At 41.0% G+C, this 15,065-nt stretch overlaps 1 protein-coding gene across 3 annotated transcripts in view; it reads right to left on the bottom strand.

The window, feature by feature from the left end:
• LOC109030914 (diuretic hormone receptor) overlaps positions 1-15,065 on the bottom strand; it is a 413,955-nt gene that overhangs the window by 94,842 nt on the left and 304,048 nt on the right. For all 3 annotated transcript variants that reach the window (XM_072300810.1, XM_019042141.2, XM_072300812.1), the window contains one exon: positions 962-1,055. In XM_072300810.1, coding sequence (XP_072156911.1) covers positions 962-1,055 — 94 coding nt within the window. The remainder of the gene's footprint in view (positions 1-961; positions 1,056-15,065) is intronic.

Consider the following 15,065-nt stretch of genomic DNA (forward strand, 5'->3'; position numbering starts at 1 on the left):
ACTCGCGGTTTCGGCTCATTGCAAGCGGCAAATAATTTTCCGCACACGGAGAAAAAAACCTCGTGCGTGGGACCCGAATTTTAGGTCATATGGCTCTCTGAAGTTTTCGGATTGAGCATCTGAACACTTTAGGTCTAGCTGTCGAGGTTCGGATCACACATCTGAAACTCCAGTTCCTTGCAATTTTTCAGATAATTTAGTTCACGATTTTACCTGGAGGTTCTGGAAATTTAAAGGAAAAATGTTTGTAACTTTCCTCAAAAACGAACATTTTATCGAAGGAAATTTGACAACTCTCGAATGTTCATACGGCGTTCTTCCTTAGCACGGTAGTATTGCTTGGTGCAACTCGGTATACAAACACCCAAAGTAGTACGGCGCGCGTGATTTAATGCTCAGAAATGTGTAAGAAACGTACTAAAATACAGTAATCGATTGATCGATCGACTACCATTCGTTCTCCAAAGTTCTGAAAATCCACCCTCTACTTCCCCTAATCACAACGTAAAGCATATGGGGCTTTCCTAAGGGAAGTGAGTGCTCAAAGAGCGACCAATTATACGGCCCTGCGAGCGGTGTCATCTGAATCAGTGGCGTGGCTTGCTTTGCGATATATCGATTGTTATGCCATTTAAACCTATGGAAAAGGATCGAAAAATAGGGTGTTCGCGGCGAACACCTTATTAATCGATTCTTTACTATAGGTTTAAATGGCATAACGATCGATATATCGCAATTCACGCCACGCCACTGGCAGTGGCGTGGCGTGAATAATCGATTATCGACATCTCGCCATTTGAAGCTATGGTAAAGAATCGATTACTAAGGTGTTCGCTGCGAACACCCTGATAATCGATCTTTTTTCATAGGTTTAAATGGCACAACAATCGATATATCGCAATTTACGCCACGCCATCGGTGTCATCTGAATAATCAAATCAAATATCCAATAAAATCTTACCTGTGACGTGATCGTAAGGAGCCACATGAAATCCGTAAGGATGTAGGTTGACATGAGGTTCGTGTGGATGGTGTTCCGAAGACATCTAAGGTCCCTGTAACAAAGGCAGTCAATTTAGCGGCGTCTACGGAGTGGCGGTGGAAGAGGAGGGTGTAAGATGAGAGAATTAGCATATTCGCAAGCTGAATGGTTGTCACGGCATGCGATAAAAACGGATAATATATCTGGTTTCAGCCGGAAAAATCCCTGTTTTCGGCACTATCTGGCAACAACGGTGCTGTTATCGGGGCACGAGAACGCGTTCATCCGGCTGCAAGTAATGCCGAGTGATCCGGCCGTGAACCGGGAAATTTGAATGATACGTAGTGCGGGTTGCGTGGAGGGCCGGGCGCGTTCTTGAATCGTTCGCGGCTGATAGATCTACTGCGTGCATGGCGGGTCGCATGGAAACCTAGGCGCCTTTTCAGAACCCCAAACTTATAATAATACTCATTCATAAGAGAGGAAGTACACGGAAAGAAAAATTGCTGATTCAACAATTCAATTGCTAAAAACAGTGAGTGCAATTTTTTAACGCAGATTTTACAACAACAAAATGCTACTTTAACCACATTGTAAACTAATTTAACCACGGGGGTGATTAAAGTAGCATTTTTTTGTCGTAAAATCTGCGTTGAAACATTGCACTCACTGTTTTTAGCAATTGAATTGCTGAATCAGCAATTCTTTTTTTTTCCGTGATGGTCTAAAAAATACAAATAGAAACAATACAGTACCAATAATACATTCATACAATTTGTAATTGATACAATTTGCTCCCCCATTGAAGTTTCAGATCGAGTCAGCTTCGACGCCCATTTCCAGTGTTTGACCATATTCCAGTCCATTTGACTCAAAATTGAGCTAGTTCGTTAATTTTTCCATTGTTGCATTCTTGAAAAGTAGAGACCTCATTCATCCCTCAGGATTGCCTTCGGTTTTTTTTTTTTTAAAAAAAACACGAAAATAACCCACGCAAAATGGTGTAGAAGTTGCGTATTTTACACCTTGATCAAACGCGCATTTTTTAGTACGAACCAATGACAATCCTCGAGAGACCCTACACTCCCATTTGTCGGTCCATCTTTCCCCCTAAGTTTGAAGCCAACCCTTTTAACCAATTAGATCGCTCCATTTTCCTTGTGTTGTCTTCGTCATGGCTTTGTCTATCAATTTCAATAATCAACCCACAGCAAAATGAAAGTTACGCATTTCGTAAACCGAGTGATGCATCCCAGTGCCGCGGCGTGAATGATCGATTATCGATATTCCCCCATTTGAAGCTGTGGTAAAGAATCGATTATTAAGGTGTTCGCTGCGAACACCATGTCTATCGATCCTTTTCTACAGGTTTAAATGGCAGAGCAATCGATATATCGCAAAGCACGCCACGCCACTGACGCATCCATACGACCAATATAAGCCGACTATTTACCGATCATGATCACAATAATTACTCCATTCCATGATCACATCGTCGTTCCTCTGGCGTAGAAGCTTATCTCGATTTCCGCATGAGCCCCAGAAAGCATGGACTCAAACCAGTTTGCGATATATCGATTGATCTGCCATTTACAGCTATGGACAAGGATCGATTATCAGGGTGTTCGCAACGAACGCCTTAATAATCGATTCATTACCATGGCTTCAAATGAGGAAATATCGATATACATCGAAGCACGCCACGCCACTGGACTCAAATGCGGAACAGAGCTCACGTCGAAATTGAGATTCGACCCTATACGTGTACAGGAGAGCGCCGATCTGATCGAGCGCTTTTAAAACCCATTCAAAAACCGAAGTCCAAATGATTCATTCTGGCTCCGAAGAATAATCCGTCATTATTTTTTACCAGTCGGGAGGAAATGCTCTATCGTTTTTATTTTCTACCCTCGTCGTAATCCGAAGTTCGGTTGTATTTTTCATGTGTACCGGAGATCCGCGCGACAGCGAATTCATCGAGCATGAAGGCTCAAAAGGCCTTAACATATAAATCATGAGTGGCGGTAGCCACCACCGGGCAAGTAACCTATCCTCCAACAATTGGCAACACAGCACAGCCCGGTCGAGGCAACGACACCATAGTTACACGAACTTGGCTTATTTGGGTTTTTAGTTGCGGTCTCAAAAGCTTTTCAAAGCAACGGAGCGACGGATTTTAGAAATTTTGGTGTCTAAAGATGCGTCTTGATCCCGTCTAACGAACTGTTGAGTTTCAAGGAGGTTGATGATTTATTAAACAAGATAATTACGCATATGTGCCTAAAATAGCAAAAAGTATCCACTTTGACCATTTTCACGCTCTGTCAAAGCTATGGAGAATACGAGACATCGGAGCCCTATATAATGTTATATCAAAAGAATTGTCATGTTCCCGTGTAGTGCGCGTTTAAGTTTCATTAATAACCAAGGCATCCTAAGAAAAATATTGCGTCTAAACTGCTTTTCGGTTGCAATGGGCGACCCGACCTGCTGACGTTTATCATTGAATTTCTCGCTTACACTATTCTGGAATGAAATTATGGTTATTTCGAGGGAACATCCTGAAGTTATGAGGATTCTAAAAATTATATATGAGTAAGGGTTTACTTTTACCGTTTAGGCTGTAGCTTTGATTATGTCCCAAAAATCGTAAAACCCGAATTTACTAACACATACACACGGTAGAGTGACAATGTTAGTGCTCTCTGCAGTCAGCATCTCACCAGCGGAACAACAAAACAAACCACGAATGTTAGGTTAGTTCCTGTTTCACAGAGCAACAAAAACGATCGAGACAATATGAAATCATTTGGTTTCAATGATTTCAATCCATTTACGACTTCAACGATGTTTGTGACAATCATTATCATCGTGTTTTACAACCTGGAGCAGAAGTCTATCGCCTCATTGTGAAGTGAATTCTGAATATCCAATCTTAGAACTCGAAACCTCACCATTCTATTCTCTCATTGTTCTCTCTTCATTTTTGGCTCAAGTCAAGCGATTTAAAGTCGCTTCACTAAAATTATGTGATCTTGAATCCATTCAAGAGTGTGAAGCTCACATTTTTCTGGCATTGCAGCCTTTTTACTCCTCAAATTCTACGGATATGAGTCCATTTCGCTCAAGGTTTTTCTGAGCGATACCAAGTGTTTATACATTTAAGATAAGTGAGGTTTGTCTTTTGGTTCTTCTTTTAGCAGTTTTAAAGTAAATTAGGTATTACAGTACCTTCGTCCAGTTTTGTTTCCTTGTTTAATGTTTGTTAAGAGTCTTTCTACGTGAACACTCAAGGACATACATACTTACGCTCAGGTACCAATACCATTGTTTTTCTCTCACGTCAGGATGTACCTTTAAGCATGCTAATTTACCAAAGAAACTCCTCCAGTGATAAGTAATTTTAAGCTTTATTACGAAGTGAAAACCTCTCTGTGTGGTGTCGCTAAATTTCTCAGATAAGTCTCAGTTTAGACACGTAGAACAGACGTTCACTTTTGTCCGTTACGATCCCTGCTCTTATAGCTTCACATCTTACTTTGATCTCTGATTCATCGATTAATGGCACTTTTAGTTCCATTCATCATCAATCATAGTTCAAAGCTATCTCAACGATGAATCATCAAACGTTATATCAAGGAAGACATTTTCTGCTGAAAGCTACGACGGAATTGACATTGCAACTCAACTTACGAAAGCATGAACCAAGACATAAGAATCCGTCTCAAAGTGAACATTTTTTTCAACTCATCAGGCAGTTTAGCAGGTAAGAAATCTACAGTTGATTAATTAAGGATTACCAGATTACATGCACACTGGTTTTCCAACATTTACGGTAGATAGGGATATTTTTATTGATAATGATTAATGACGAAACGAATATATCAATACCATGGCCAAACTGGGAAACTACTTACCGCAATCCACAAAGTTCAGCCTCAAAGACTTTCAGAGTATTTTCATTTCTCTGCTGATAAATAATTCAACATAATTTCTGAAAATTGTGTAATTAATGACTTCGATGCGCAGAATATTCTTTTCTGGGATTTTAAGCGTAGTGGTCACTAACTTTTCCCTGATTTTGGAATGTCCTCTTTTGACATTAGGTGTCTCAGATAAAAATTCTTTTCACAAAAATTTCAAGTTTTTACTTGACTTAATTTTAAGTGTTTAGTCTCTTTAAACTGAAAAGTCCAATTTTTTTACTGGGAGAAGGAATTTCAATGCTCCGCAGCAAAACTACCTGACATATTTTCACAGTGAGGAGGGCTTTATTTCCTAACTTTTACAGAACCTGTCACCCTGTCTATCCCTCAGAAATTCAGTGAACCAGATGAGATTCAATGAGGGTCGTTGATAACTTTACCACTAAATTGATACCGCTTACTTAAAGGATTTTGGAGGGAGCAATTTTACCTACTAACATTGTTGTCAAACAGGGTTTATTCATCAGAGCCCTGAATTGAGGAACCAAGAGAAAATAATTTGTTTTCATTTACTCCTCAAAGATGATACTATGACCATGATGCAGGTCAGTACCTATGAGAACTATATAGATCTCATAAAATTTCAGTAAACCTTGTCGCTGGGGGAAAGATCTAATACATACTGAAGATAATTATCGAATAATGTACTCTCCTAAATATAGACAAAAATTACAATGAAAATGTTCATTATTTGATGAAAAATAAAGTACAAAAATTTTCAGAGTCTCAGAGGACGCCAAGAACGCCAAAAAATCTTAAAATAATTTCCTTTCACAAACAAAAATAAAAATGACACTGAACATTTCTAGCAGGGCTTCTTGATAATCAGAGAACAAAAATTTTGAGAGCTTGACACTTTTAATCCTTACAATTTTTAGATTGTAACACTAATGATGTCTGGGAAGCTATTGAATGCCCTGATTTCCAAACTTCTATTACTCAAGCAGCACACATTTCTTTGGATTTCAATTCCATGGTAAAATTATTTCTATTGCATTGTAGTGTTGAGAATGTTGCCTATTTACTCATTGAAGGAACAATTTTTAGAGCAATTAATTTGAAATAAGTACCTACCGTAGTTGCAATTTATCATTGAATTTCTTCGTATTTCTTTTCTTTCTTCTTTTTCTTTTCTTGGGATTCTACAATTGTATTTCTTTTCAGGGATATCTACAGTTGTGTAGATTTTGATTTTTAAAACTAATCTCTTTTTAAAACTAAGAGAGCGTTGAAATAATTATCACTTACCATGTATAACTTTCTGCAAAATTTGCCTCAGTTGATGTTCTCATAAGTTCAGTTGTAAAGTCAATTCAGCCATAGCTTTCCGAAGAAAATTTCTTCTTCGATCTAACAATTAATGATTAATCGTCGAAATAGCTTTGAACTGATTAATTAAAAATGACAGTCAAGGGTGTAAAAAAATAAGACGGATCCGAGAAACTTTGCTACACAGCAAGGAGATATCCACTTCATAGCTACAAGCATTAAATGGATTACATTTTGCAATTAGGAGCCACTATTTCTGGTCCATTTTAGAAACAGATTACATGCTATTGGTTTCTCTATGCAGATATGTGTTTTTATGGGAGAGCCAGAGGTAATGGTTCCTTATTGTAAAATGTAATCCAATTCCTTCACAAGTGGGGGACTTCATTTGGTAAAATAACAGTTTTCTTGCAAAAATGAGATGATATAAACTCCAAAAAACCCAAAAACTTGGGTAAAGAGACTCCGGGCAAGTCACCATCCTCTTGCCAAAAACCTCCAAAAGCTCTTCTTTGTTCCCCTCTTCAGTGGAAAAAGAAAATATCACACTACGACAGTTTCCATTTCTGTCATAGAGTACCCCAAGCGGACCAAAGAACGGAACTCTTAGTCGTTTACACATTTACGTATTTAACAAAATCTCCAGGAGGTCACAGACAGGCTGGCAGCCCCTCATTGGACCAAAACGCACACCGTACCATTTTTTCCTTGTAGGTATGTGCCTCCAAAGTACATGAAATGACTCCTTGAGGGGCGGGCAAGTTTGATTGAAATTCACGTTGTCCTCTGAAAATGAGCTAAAATTTTTACCTTGAAGAAGAAGAAAATCGAGTTATCATTTTCTTCCATACACGGTAGGTATGCCTATGAGGTATGAGAGGCACCAGGAACGCCTTCCAAAATTATTGATGCAACCCGCACGACTCCGAAGTCAGCGGAAACTTTCTTGAAGCGTCTCCTAAGATTTTCCCTACGCAATAATCCCCTTCAAAAATGAATGATGCAACAAGCGCGTCCTGTTTGACCACGAAAGCTCCTCAGATGAGAAGTCTTTTGGTCTGGTCAGAAAAATATTCGAACTTTATTTTTCATCTTCTCTTCTCATTTCCCGCATTGACGGAGGCGACATTTTTTGGAAAGCATGACGCGCCCGGCCCAATGCGTAAAAAAAAGTGCGAATAGAATATGACCTTCCATTATGAATGATCGTTCAGGAATACTTGTACAACAAAGACGGCACTGTTTATTTGGAAGTGTACAAAGCCTCCTCGTAGTCATAATTGACTTTTTCCATTCTGATCCCGTACTATCAGTTCGGAAATTGGCCTCATTCTCAGTGAGCCCGAACATCTGTTTCCTAAATATTTTTAGTAGTCTATCTACAGGTTGATCCTCAGTGAGAGCATTGGGCCGGGCGCGTCATGCTTTCCAAAAAATGTCGCCTCCGTCAATGCGGGAAATGAGAAGAGAAGATGAAAAATAAAGTTCGAATATTTTTCTGACCAGACCAAAAGACTTCTCATCTGAGGAGCTTTCGTGGTCAAACAGGACGCGCTTGTTGCATCATTCATTTTTGAAGGGGATTATTGCGTAGGGAAAATCTTAGGAGACGCTTCAAGAAAGTTTCCGCTGACTTCGGAGTCGTGCGGGTTGCATCAATAATTTTGGAAGGCGTTCCTGGTGCCTCTCATACCTCATAGGCATACCTACCGTGTATGGAAGAAAATGATAACTCGATTTTCTTCTTCTTCAAGGTAAAAATTTTAGCTCATTTTCAGAGGACAACGTGAATTTCAATCAAACTTGCCCGCCCCTCAAGGAGTCATTTCATGTACTTTGGAGGCACATACCTACAAGGAAAAAATGGTACGGTGTGCGTTTTGGTCCAATGAGGGGCTGCCAGCCTGTCTGTGACCTCCTGGAGATTTTGTTAAATACGTAAATGTGTAAACGACTAAGAGTTCCGTTCTTTGGTCCGCTTGGGGTACTCTATGACAGAAATGGAAACTGTCGTAGTGTGATATTTTCTTTTTCCACTGAAGAGGGGAACAAAGAAGAGCTTTTGGAGGTTTTTGGCAAGAGGATGGTGACTTGCCCGGAGTCTCTTTACCCAAGTTTTTGGGTTTTTTGGAGTTTATATATATAACAAGGACCGTTTTATTTGATTGACAACTGCCATGAGTGATACCGACCACGTGGGAGGCTTCAGAACTGTGGCGCGACGTGAATGATCGATTATCGACACTTCTCCATTCGAAGCTACGGTAAAGAATCGATTATTAAGGTGTTTGTTGCGAACAGCCTGTTTATCGATCCCTTTCCATAGGTTTAAATGGCAGGTATATCGATGCGCAGCAAAGCACGCCACGTCAGTGCTGCCGCGTTAAGGAAAAACGCCGTATGAGCCATGAGGCGTTGCCAAAGTTCCCCTGGCAGATCACTCATTTTCAGGAAAATTTTTGAATGTATGTCTACCGATTTCTCAGATGATTTAGTTTGTAATTTGATCTAAAACGTCTGAAAATTTCAAGGAAAAATATTCATAATTTTCCTCAAAAATAAATGTTTTATCGAATGAAACTTGGCAACTCGCGAATGTTCATACGGCGTTCTTCCTCAGCACGGCAAAGTGCTTTATCGGTGCGGTTTTATTATTTGTCAATCGGCCGAGGCGAGCCAAGCTTCTTGACAAACAGGACGCGGTCCCGTGGATTGTCCGCATTGATAAGGCATGTTTGAGTCCCCTCTTTTCAGGATTTATGAATTGATCCTGGGAGCGTGCAATTTTCCCTTCAGCCTCTGATTAGATCAATCAGAAACAGAGGCGGATCTGCAATTTGGCAACGCCGGATTTTCTCCATTCAAACCTATGCTAATTAATCGATTCTTGTCGGAGCACCTGGTCCCTTAAAGAATCGATACATTTCCCTATGTTTTTTTTTGAATAGAGGAATGACAATGCAGCCAATTTGCTGGATCCGCCAAAGAACAGAAATCAGCCCAAGTATACGTTTTACAGTGCCTAATTTCCTCTACAGGCTGTTTAGTGAAATCGATAAACAGAGCGACGGATAAAGAAAGCGAAGGGGAAATGGAGATGTTGCATGTGTGAGGGATTTGCGATTTGACTGTTCTTTCTTATATAAAAGTTCGCAAGAAACACGATGGTGCCACTGGTTTTCTCTGAAATCATCTCCCAAGCTCAAAAAAAGCTCGCAAGTTGAAGCCAAAATGGAGGGGATATCCCACGCTATCCTGAGAGTCCACCTCTACATCAAAACGAACTCTCCGTCTCCATGCAAAGATAGGGAGCAAATACATTAGCAGGGTTGCCGTGTTTTCAGTTTTGGAGTCCCCAAATAAAATGTCAGCCCTGTCAATGTATTTGCACCCTATCTTTGCATGGAGAGTTCGTTTTGATGTAGAGGTAGACTCTCAGGGTAGCGTGGGATATTCCCTCCATTTTGGCCTCAACTTTAGAGCTTTTTTTGAGCTTGGGAGTTGATTTTAGAGAAAACCTGTGGCACCATCGTGTTTTTTGCGAACTTTTACGTTAGAATCAATAGTCAAATTGCAAATCCCTCACACATGCAACATCTCCATTGATGTTGAGTAGCTTTCCAATTAATAAATAATGTATGACAGGAAGTCTGCAACGTCCCAAACCGAGATACGTGGTCTGATAGTTTCACCATCGATACCTGCTTTCTCCATCAACGCCCCCACCTTTCCCTTCGCTCTATGTTTATGTTGTGTTGCTTCCGTTCGTCTTTTTCTCTAGTGGCGCTTTCAAGGCTATGTGAGAAACACAGCCAAAGATAGAGAAGACGTAATCGGGCCGCAAATTCACGTTTTTCCCGAATCCGAGCGACATATTTCCAGCAGCATATAACGAAACATAGCGCCGAGTTCACGCCTCGCGCCTTCAATTTTGCAGATGCAACACGGACATCCATCAAGCACGAATAGTTGCGTCTCTGCGTTGTCCTTACAGTGGTGCTGTGAGGGATATGTGAGCATCACAGTCGAAAATAGGAGAGACGTATTCGGACCTCGTTTTTAGCTGATTGTGCGCTTATCGTGAGCTTTTTTAAAATGAACTGACTGACTCAGCTGAAACAGCCGCTCGAGCCCTGTTTTACATTTAAATCTATGCTTTCCGGGGCTCATGTGGATATCGAGTTACGAGTTACACCCTTACGCCAAAGGAGCGAAGAAATTATCGATATTTCAGATGAACCATCAGTAAGCCCCTGTAACTCCGCCAGCGATCCGCCCTTACGGCTGTCTTTAATGAAATCTTACCGTTTTTTGCCAATTTGAAACCTTTAAAACTCTTTCTGTCTGTCCAAAACGTCACCACGCGAGCATGCTTTCTTGCTTATTTATTTATCTGTTGTTTAAACAATACATGATTCAAAACTTCACATTCGTATTTGAAAGAAATTTGAACTGTAAGGTAGTTATGGGAGACGCAGAAATGATTAACCTTGGTTTTCAGTCGGTCAAAATTGAATGCAAGCTACCGGAAAGTGTCATTTTTTATGTTATAAAATCTTTCAATCTGCTATCTACCTTACTGAAGGTAAGTCAGGCAGGGGCAGGTATTGAATCCTATCTTAAGCGAGTTTTTTCCATCTCTTTCCTCTCGCTTCATTGATGATTCTTTCGATTTTCACGTCTCTTTTTCACTCGCTCGATAATGGCTCCCACCCATATTGATTCTAGCTTGTGCATAAAATTTGTCTCGCCACCCATTTAGAATAAGCAGTAGTGTGACGTACATTGTGATATATCGATTCATCTGCCTTTTAAATCTACGGAAAAGGGTCCTAGGTATCCACAACGAACACCTTAATAATCGATCCTTTACCGTAGCTTCCAATCGGGGAAATATCGATAATCGATCATTCACGCCTCGCCACTGGGAGTAAGGTGTGAAATTGGGGAGCAAGGATGAATGGCATCGGAGGGGAAAAAAGGTTGAAGGCAGGAAGATTGGCGGACAACGCACACTGTGTTACAGGATTTCAAAAAATGGCCAAAACTGATAATTGAATCGGGTTTTGGAGGGATGGCGTGATTCCAAAATCATCGAATTCTTCTTGCATTCATGGTCTTTTTGAAGGGTATTCACACATTTTCTGACATTTTGTCTTTTCATTTTGGGGAAAAAAGGCAACGCCTTTAACTTTTTGCCTTAATCTGAAGGTCTCAACCTCCATGCCCTATATGCTTCAGCAATGAATCGTTGCAATTGACCAAATTTTGCAAAATAATGTCATTGCTCCACACTTAATGTGTTTTAATCACAAAAATAAACGACTGAAATGTTAAAAGATGGTTTTACCTCACTTCTTCAATTTAAATATGCAAAGTTTCCTTCTTTTCTTTTGGAGAGAAAACAGCAATTTGTCGTGATTTGTGTGTTTATTTAAAGATTGCTCTGCGCGAATCTCAACTGGTATCTTGGCAATGATGGTTGCTTTAATTTTCGGGACTGAACACTCAACTGTTGACTCACCAACTAGGTGGATTGTGAACAACGTGTTGAGAATTTTGTATAGCAAACTAACCGAAGTTTGGGAAACTTCTTTGGCTCGTTGCGTCACCTGGAGCTCATCATCCACTCAGTAGATTGGTCAACAGCCGGAAAAAGGGTGATGACAGTTGCTCCCCTATAATTGACTATAAGGAAGTGTTGAATCCCCGAAAGTGAAAATTTCCACCTGTAGAGTTCCACAAGAGTGAGTCTCTTGTCTCTGCTTTGAAGACCCGAAAGGGCAGCCAACCTATGAGCTCCAATTATCTAGAGTAACTATATAGGCAGAGAGCGGACAAGTCAAAGTATGGAGCTCTCAGGGCCCAAGAGAGAAAAAAATTCTCGGCGTTTTTACCAATCTACGTTGGTACCTTTACCATCTCACTTGTTTTACCAATTATTGGTAATTTTACAAAGACAGACTGGTAAGCTTACCTAAAAACCGGTATTTTTACTGTCTTTCCACGTAAGAATACCACTTTTATTGGTAATCCATTCCCGGTAACTTTGCCATTTTATCTCGGTAATTCTCCCACAGTCGATAAAAATATTGGCGCTTTTACCGGGGTCCAGTAAAATTACCGAGAAAGTCAATAATTTTCCCGAGATTTCTCGGAAAATTACCAATTCCATAAATGGTAATTTTACGAAGAAAAAACTAGGATCAAATAGAACCCTGCATCAGTGGCGTGGCGTGAATTGCGATCAATCGATTGTTTTGCCATTTAAACGTATGGAAAAGGATCGATAGACAGGGTGTTCGCAGCGAACACCTCAATAATCGATTCTTAACAACAGGTTTAAATGACATAACAATCGATACATCGCAAAGCACGCCACGCCACCGCCCTGAATTCTTAGTAATTTTACCCTTTTCTTAGTAAATACACCGAGATATTTTTTCAGTGTGGAGGGGCTCTCGCCCGAGTTTCGAGACCGAGCACCCCGTGTGCGGCGGGGGTCGCCGTCGGAGGAAAGTCGTTCGGCGGCGCGGGAGAACCCTCATGTGGGAAAAAGTTTAAGAAATATTTATAGCATTATTAGCCGCAGCGTGGCGTATCGGTCCCCGAGGGCGAGTGCGGGTGCGCATAATTTAATAATGCGAGTGCGGGGGTCGCGATGACTGTGACGAGACGCAAGTCGCATGGAAATTCGAAATTAATGCAAACCGGCCCCCCTCCGGCTCGACTATCGAATCGCTATCTAACGATCCTGATCGATAAATCCCTATCTTAGCGATGCTTTCTATCGATCGAGGTAATTCGATATAGATTCTAGGATCGAGCCCCTGTTGCGCCGCCGAAATCGGATCCAGCGATTGTTTTGCGGTGGCCGCTCCCATTATCGGGACGGGGATCAGTGGCGGGGCGCGGAAAATCGATTATCGATATTTCCCCATTTGAATCCGTGGTAAAGAATCGATTATTAAGGTGTTCGCTGCGAAATCTCTGTTCATCGATCATTTTCCATAGGTTTAAATGACAGATCAATCGATGTATCGCAATTCACGCCACGCCACTTTCGGGGATCCGTTAGCGCCGCCGTCCTACGTAATAAAGCATATCGTGCGAAGGAAAAACGCCATATGAGCCCTCACACGTTGCCAAAGATCCTCCCAAAAAAGGTCTTTTTTGGCCCCTTTTCTGAAACTCGGGTATATTATTCGTCTGTAGCCTGATAATGAAATCTACCTTGAAGATGGTTCTTTAAAGCAAATCCCTGAAAATATGAAAAATTTTAAGACTCAAATATGCAAACTTTGAAACGCTGTATCTCGGAAGCTAGACTTATACTGAAGCTAAAATTGCCGTAAAAACGTTGCCAAAGATCCTCCCCAAAAAGGCCTCTTTTGGCCCCTTTTCTGAAACTGGGGGACTCCATTCGTTTGTAGCCTAAATGAAATCTACCTCAAAGTTGGTTTTTTAAAGTAAATCCCTAAAAATATGACAAATTTTAAGACTCAATTATGCAAACTTTGCAACGCTGTATCTCGGAAGCCAGACGTAAACCCAAGCTAAAATTTTCACTGGAGACTTGCCTCATCGTGAGGTTTCATTCAAGACACACGCGAATGAAATCTTCGATTTTCAAAAAAGGGGCCTCTTTTTGAGATGCTCTTTCTTTTGATAAAATACGAATTTACTGGTTACTGTTGTGAGTAGCTTTCTTCGAATTGGACGCGTTTCTGCCAAACGGAACTATTGACGAGTGGAAAAGGTGGGGTGTGCTCTAGAAAGCTGCACGAGAAACAATGTTTAAGTGGGCGTGATTCCCTTTCGGTGAGATGGAAAAGCGGGATTTTACATTCTGTCAAACGGAGCCATGCGCATAATGAATGCGGCACTCATGAGCCGTGGGAGTGGCAAAAGAACGTTGTGGACAGGGCTCATGAGTTAAAGCCGAGCAAGAGCGACAACGGAGACGGCTGTGTTACCGCTGACGTCACTGGCGCTTTATAATTCCCATTCATTCTTACGGTCCTCAACTAACGAGCAGACCCCTTATTTCCCACCTGCCTCTGGTTCGGTTTGGCAGAAATACGTCTAATTATTCAGATAGTTTTATACACATTTTTATTTAAAATTTCTAAGAAAATGTACTAGTGGCGTGGCGTGCTTTGCGATATCGTCACCTTCCAGGCAAAGTATCACAAACGCCATGCGACGTTTAAAAATTTCCGCCGCCATTTTATGTCTTTACTGAGAAATTGTTGGTTGAATCTGTTTGGAAATTTCACTAAATTTTATCGGCAGCACAAAGAAAATTCAGTGAAATTTTCGGACAGCTTCGTTGAACAATTTCTCTGTAAAAAATAAAATGGCGGCGGAAATTTTTAAACGTCGCATGGCGCTTGTGATACTTTGCCTGGAAGGTGACGATATATCGATTGATCTGCCATTCAAACCTATGGTAAAGGATCGATTGACAGGGTGTTCGCAGCGAACACCTTAATGATCGATTCTTTATCACGGCTTTAAATGGGGAAATATCGATAATCGACCATTCACGCCACGCCACTGAAATGTACATAGCTTTCCACAAAAATGCAAGTTTTATCCAGGAAATTTGGCAACTCTCGAATGTTCATACGACGTTTCTCCTTAGCAGGGCAGAGCGGTGATCTTATGCGGGCGTGATTCCCCGTTAGCACGTGCTCTTAGAGACGCGGAGGCTCAACGCATGATGGAGTTACGGCTCTCTCCCGGTGTGTCGGAGTTTTCCGCGGGACTTTTCGCGTTTCCCTTCTGGCAGTATATTTTTACGACGGGTCAATGGACAAAGGATA

The sequence above is a fragment of the Bemisia tabaci genome, chromosome 5 (assembly GCF_918797505.1).
Source record: "Bemisia tabaci chromosome 5, PGI_BMITA_v3".
In the NCBI taxonomy this organism is placed as follows: Eukaryota; Metazoa; Arthropoda; class Insecta; order Hemiptera; family Aleyrodidae; genus Bemisia; species Bemisia tabaci.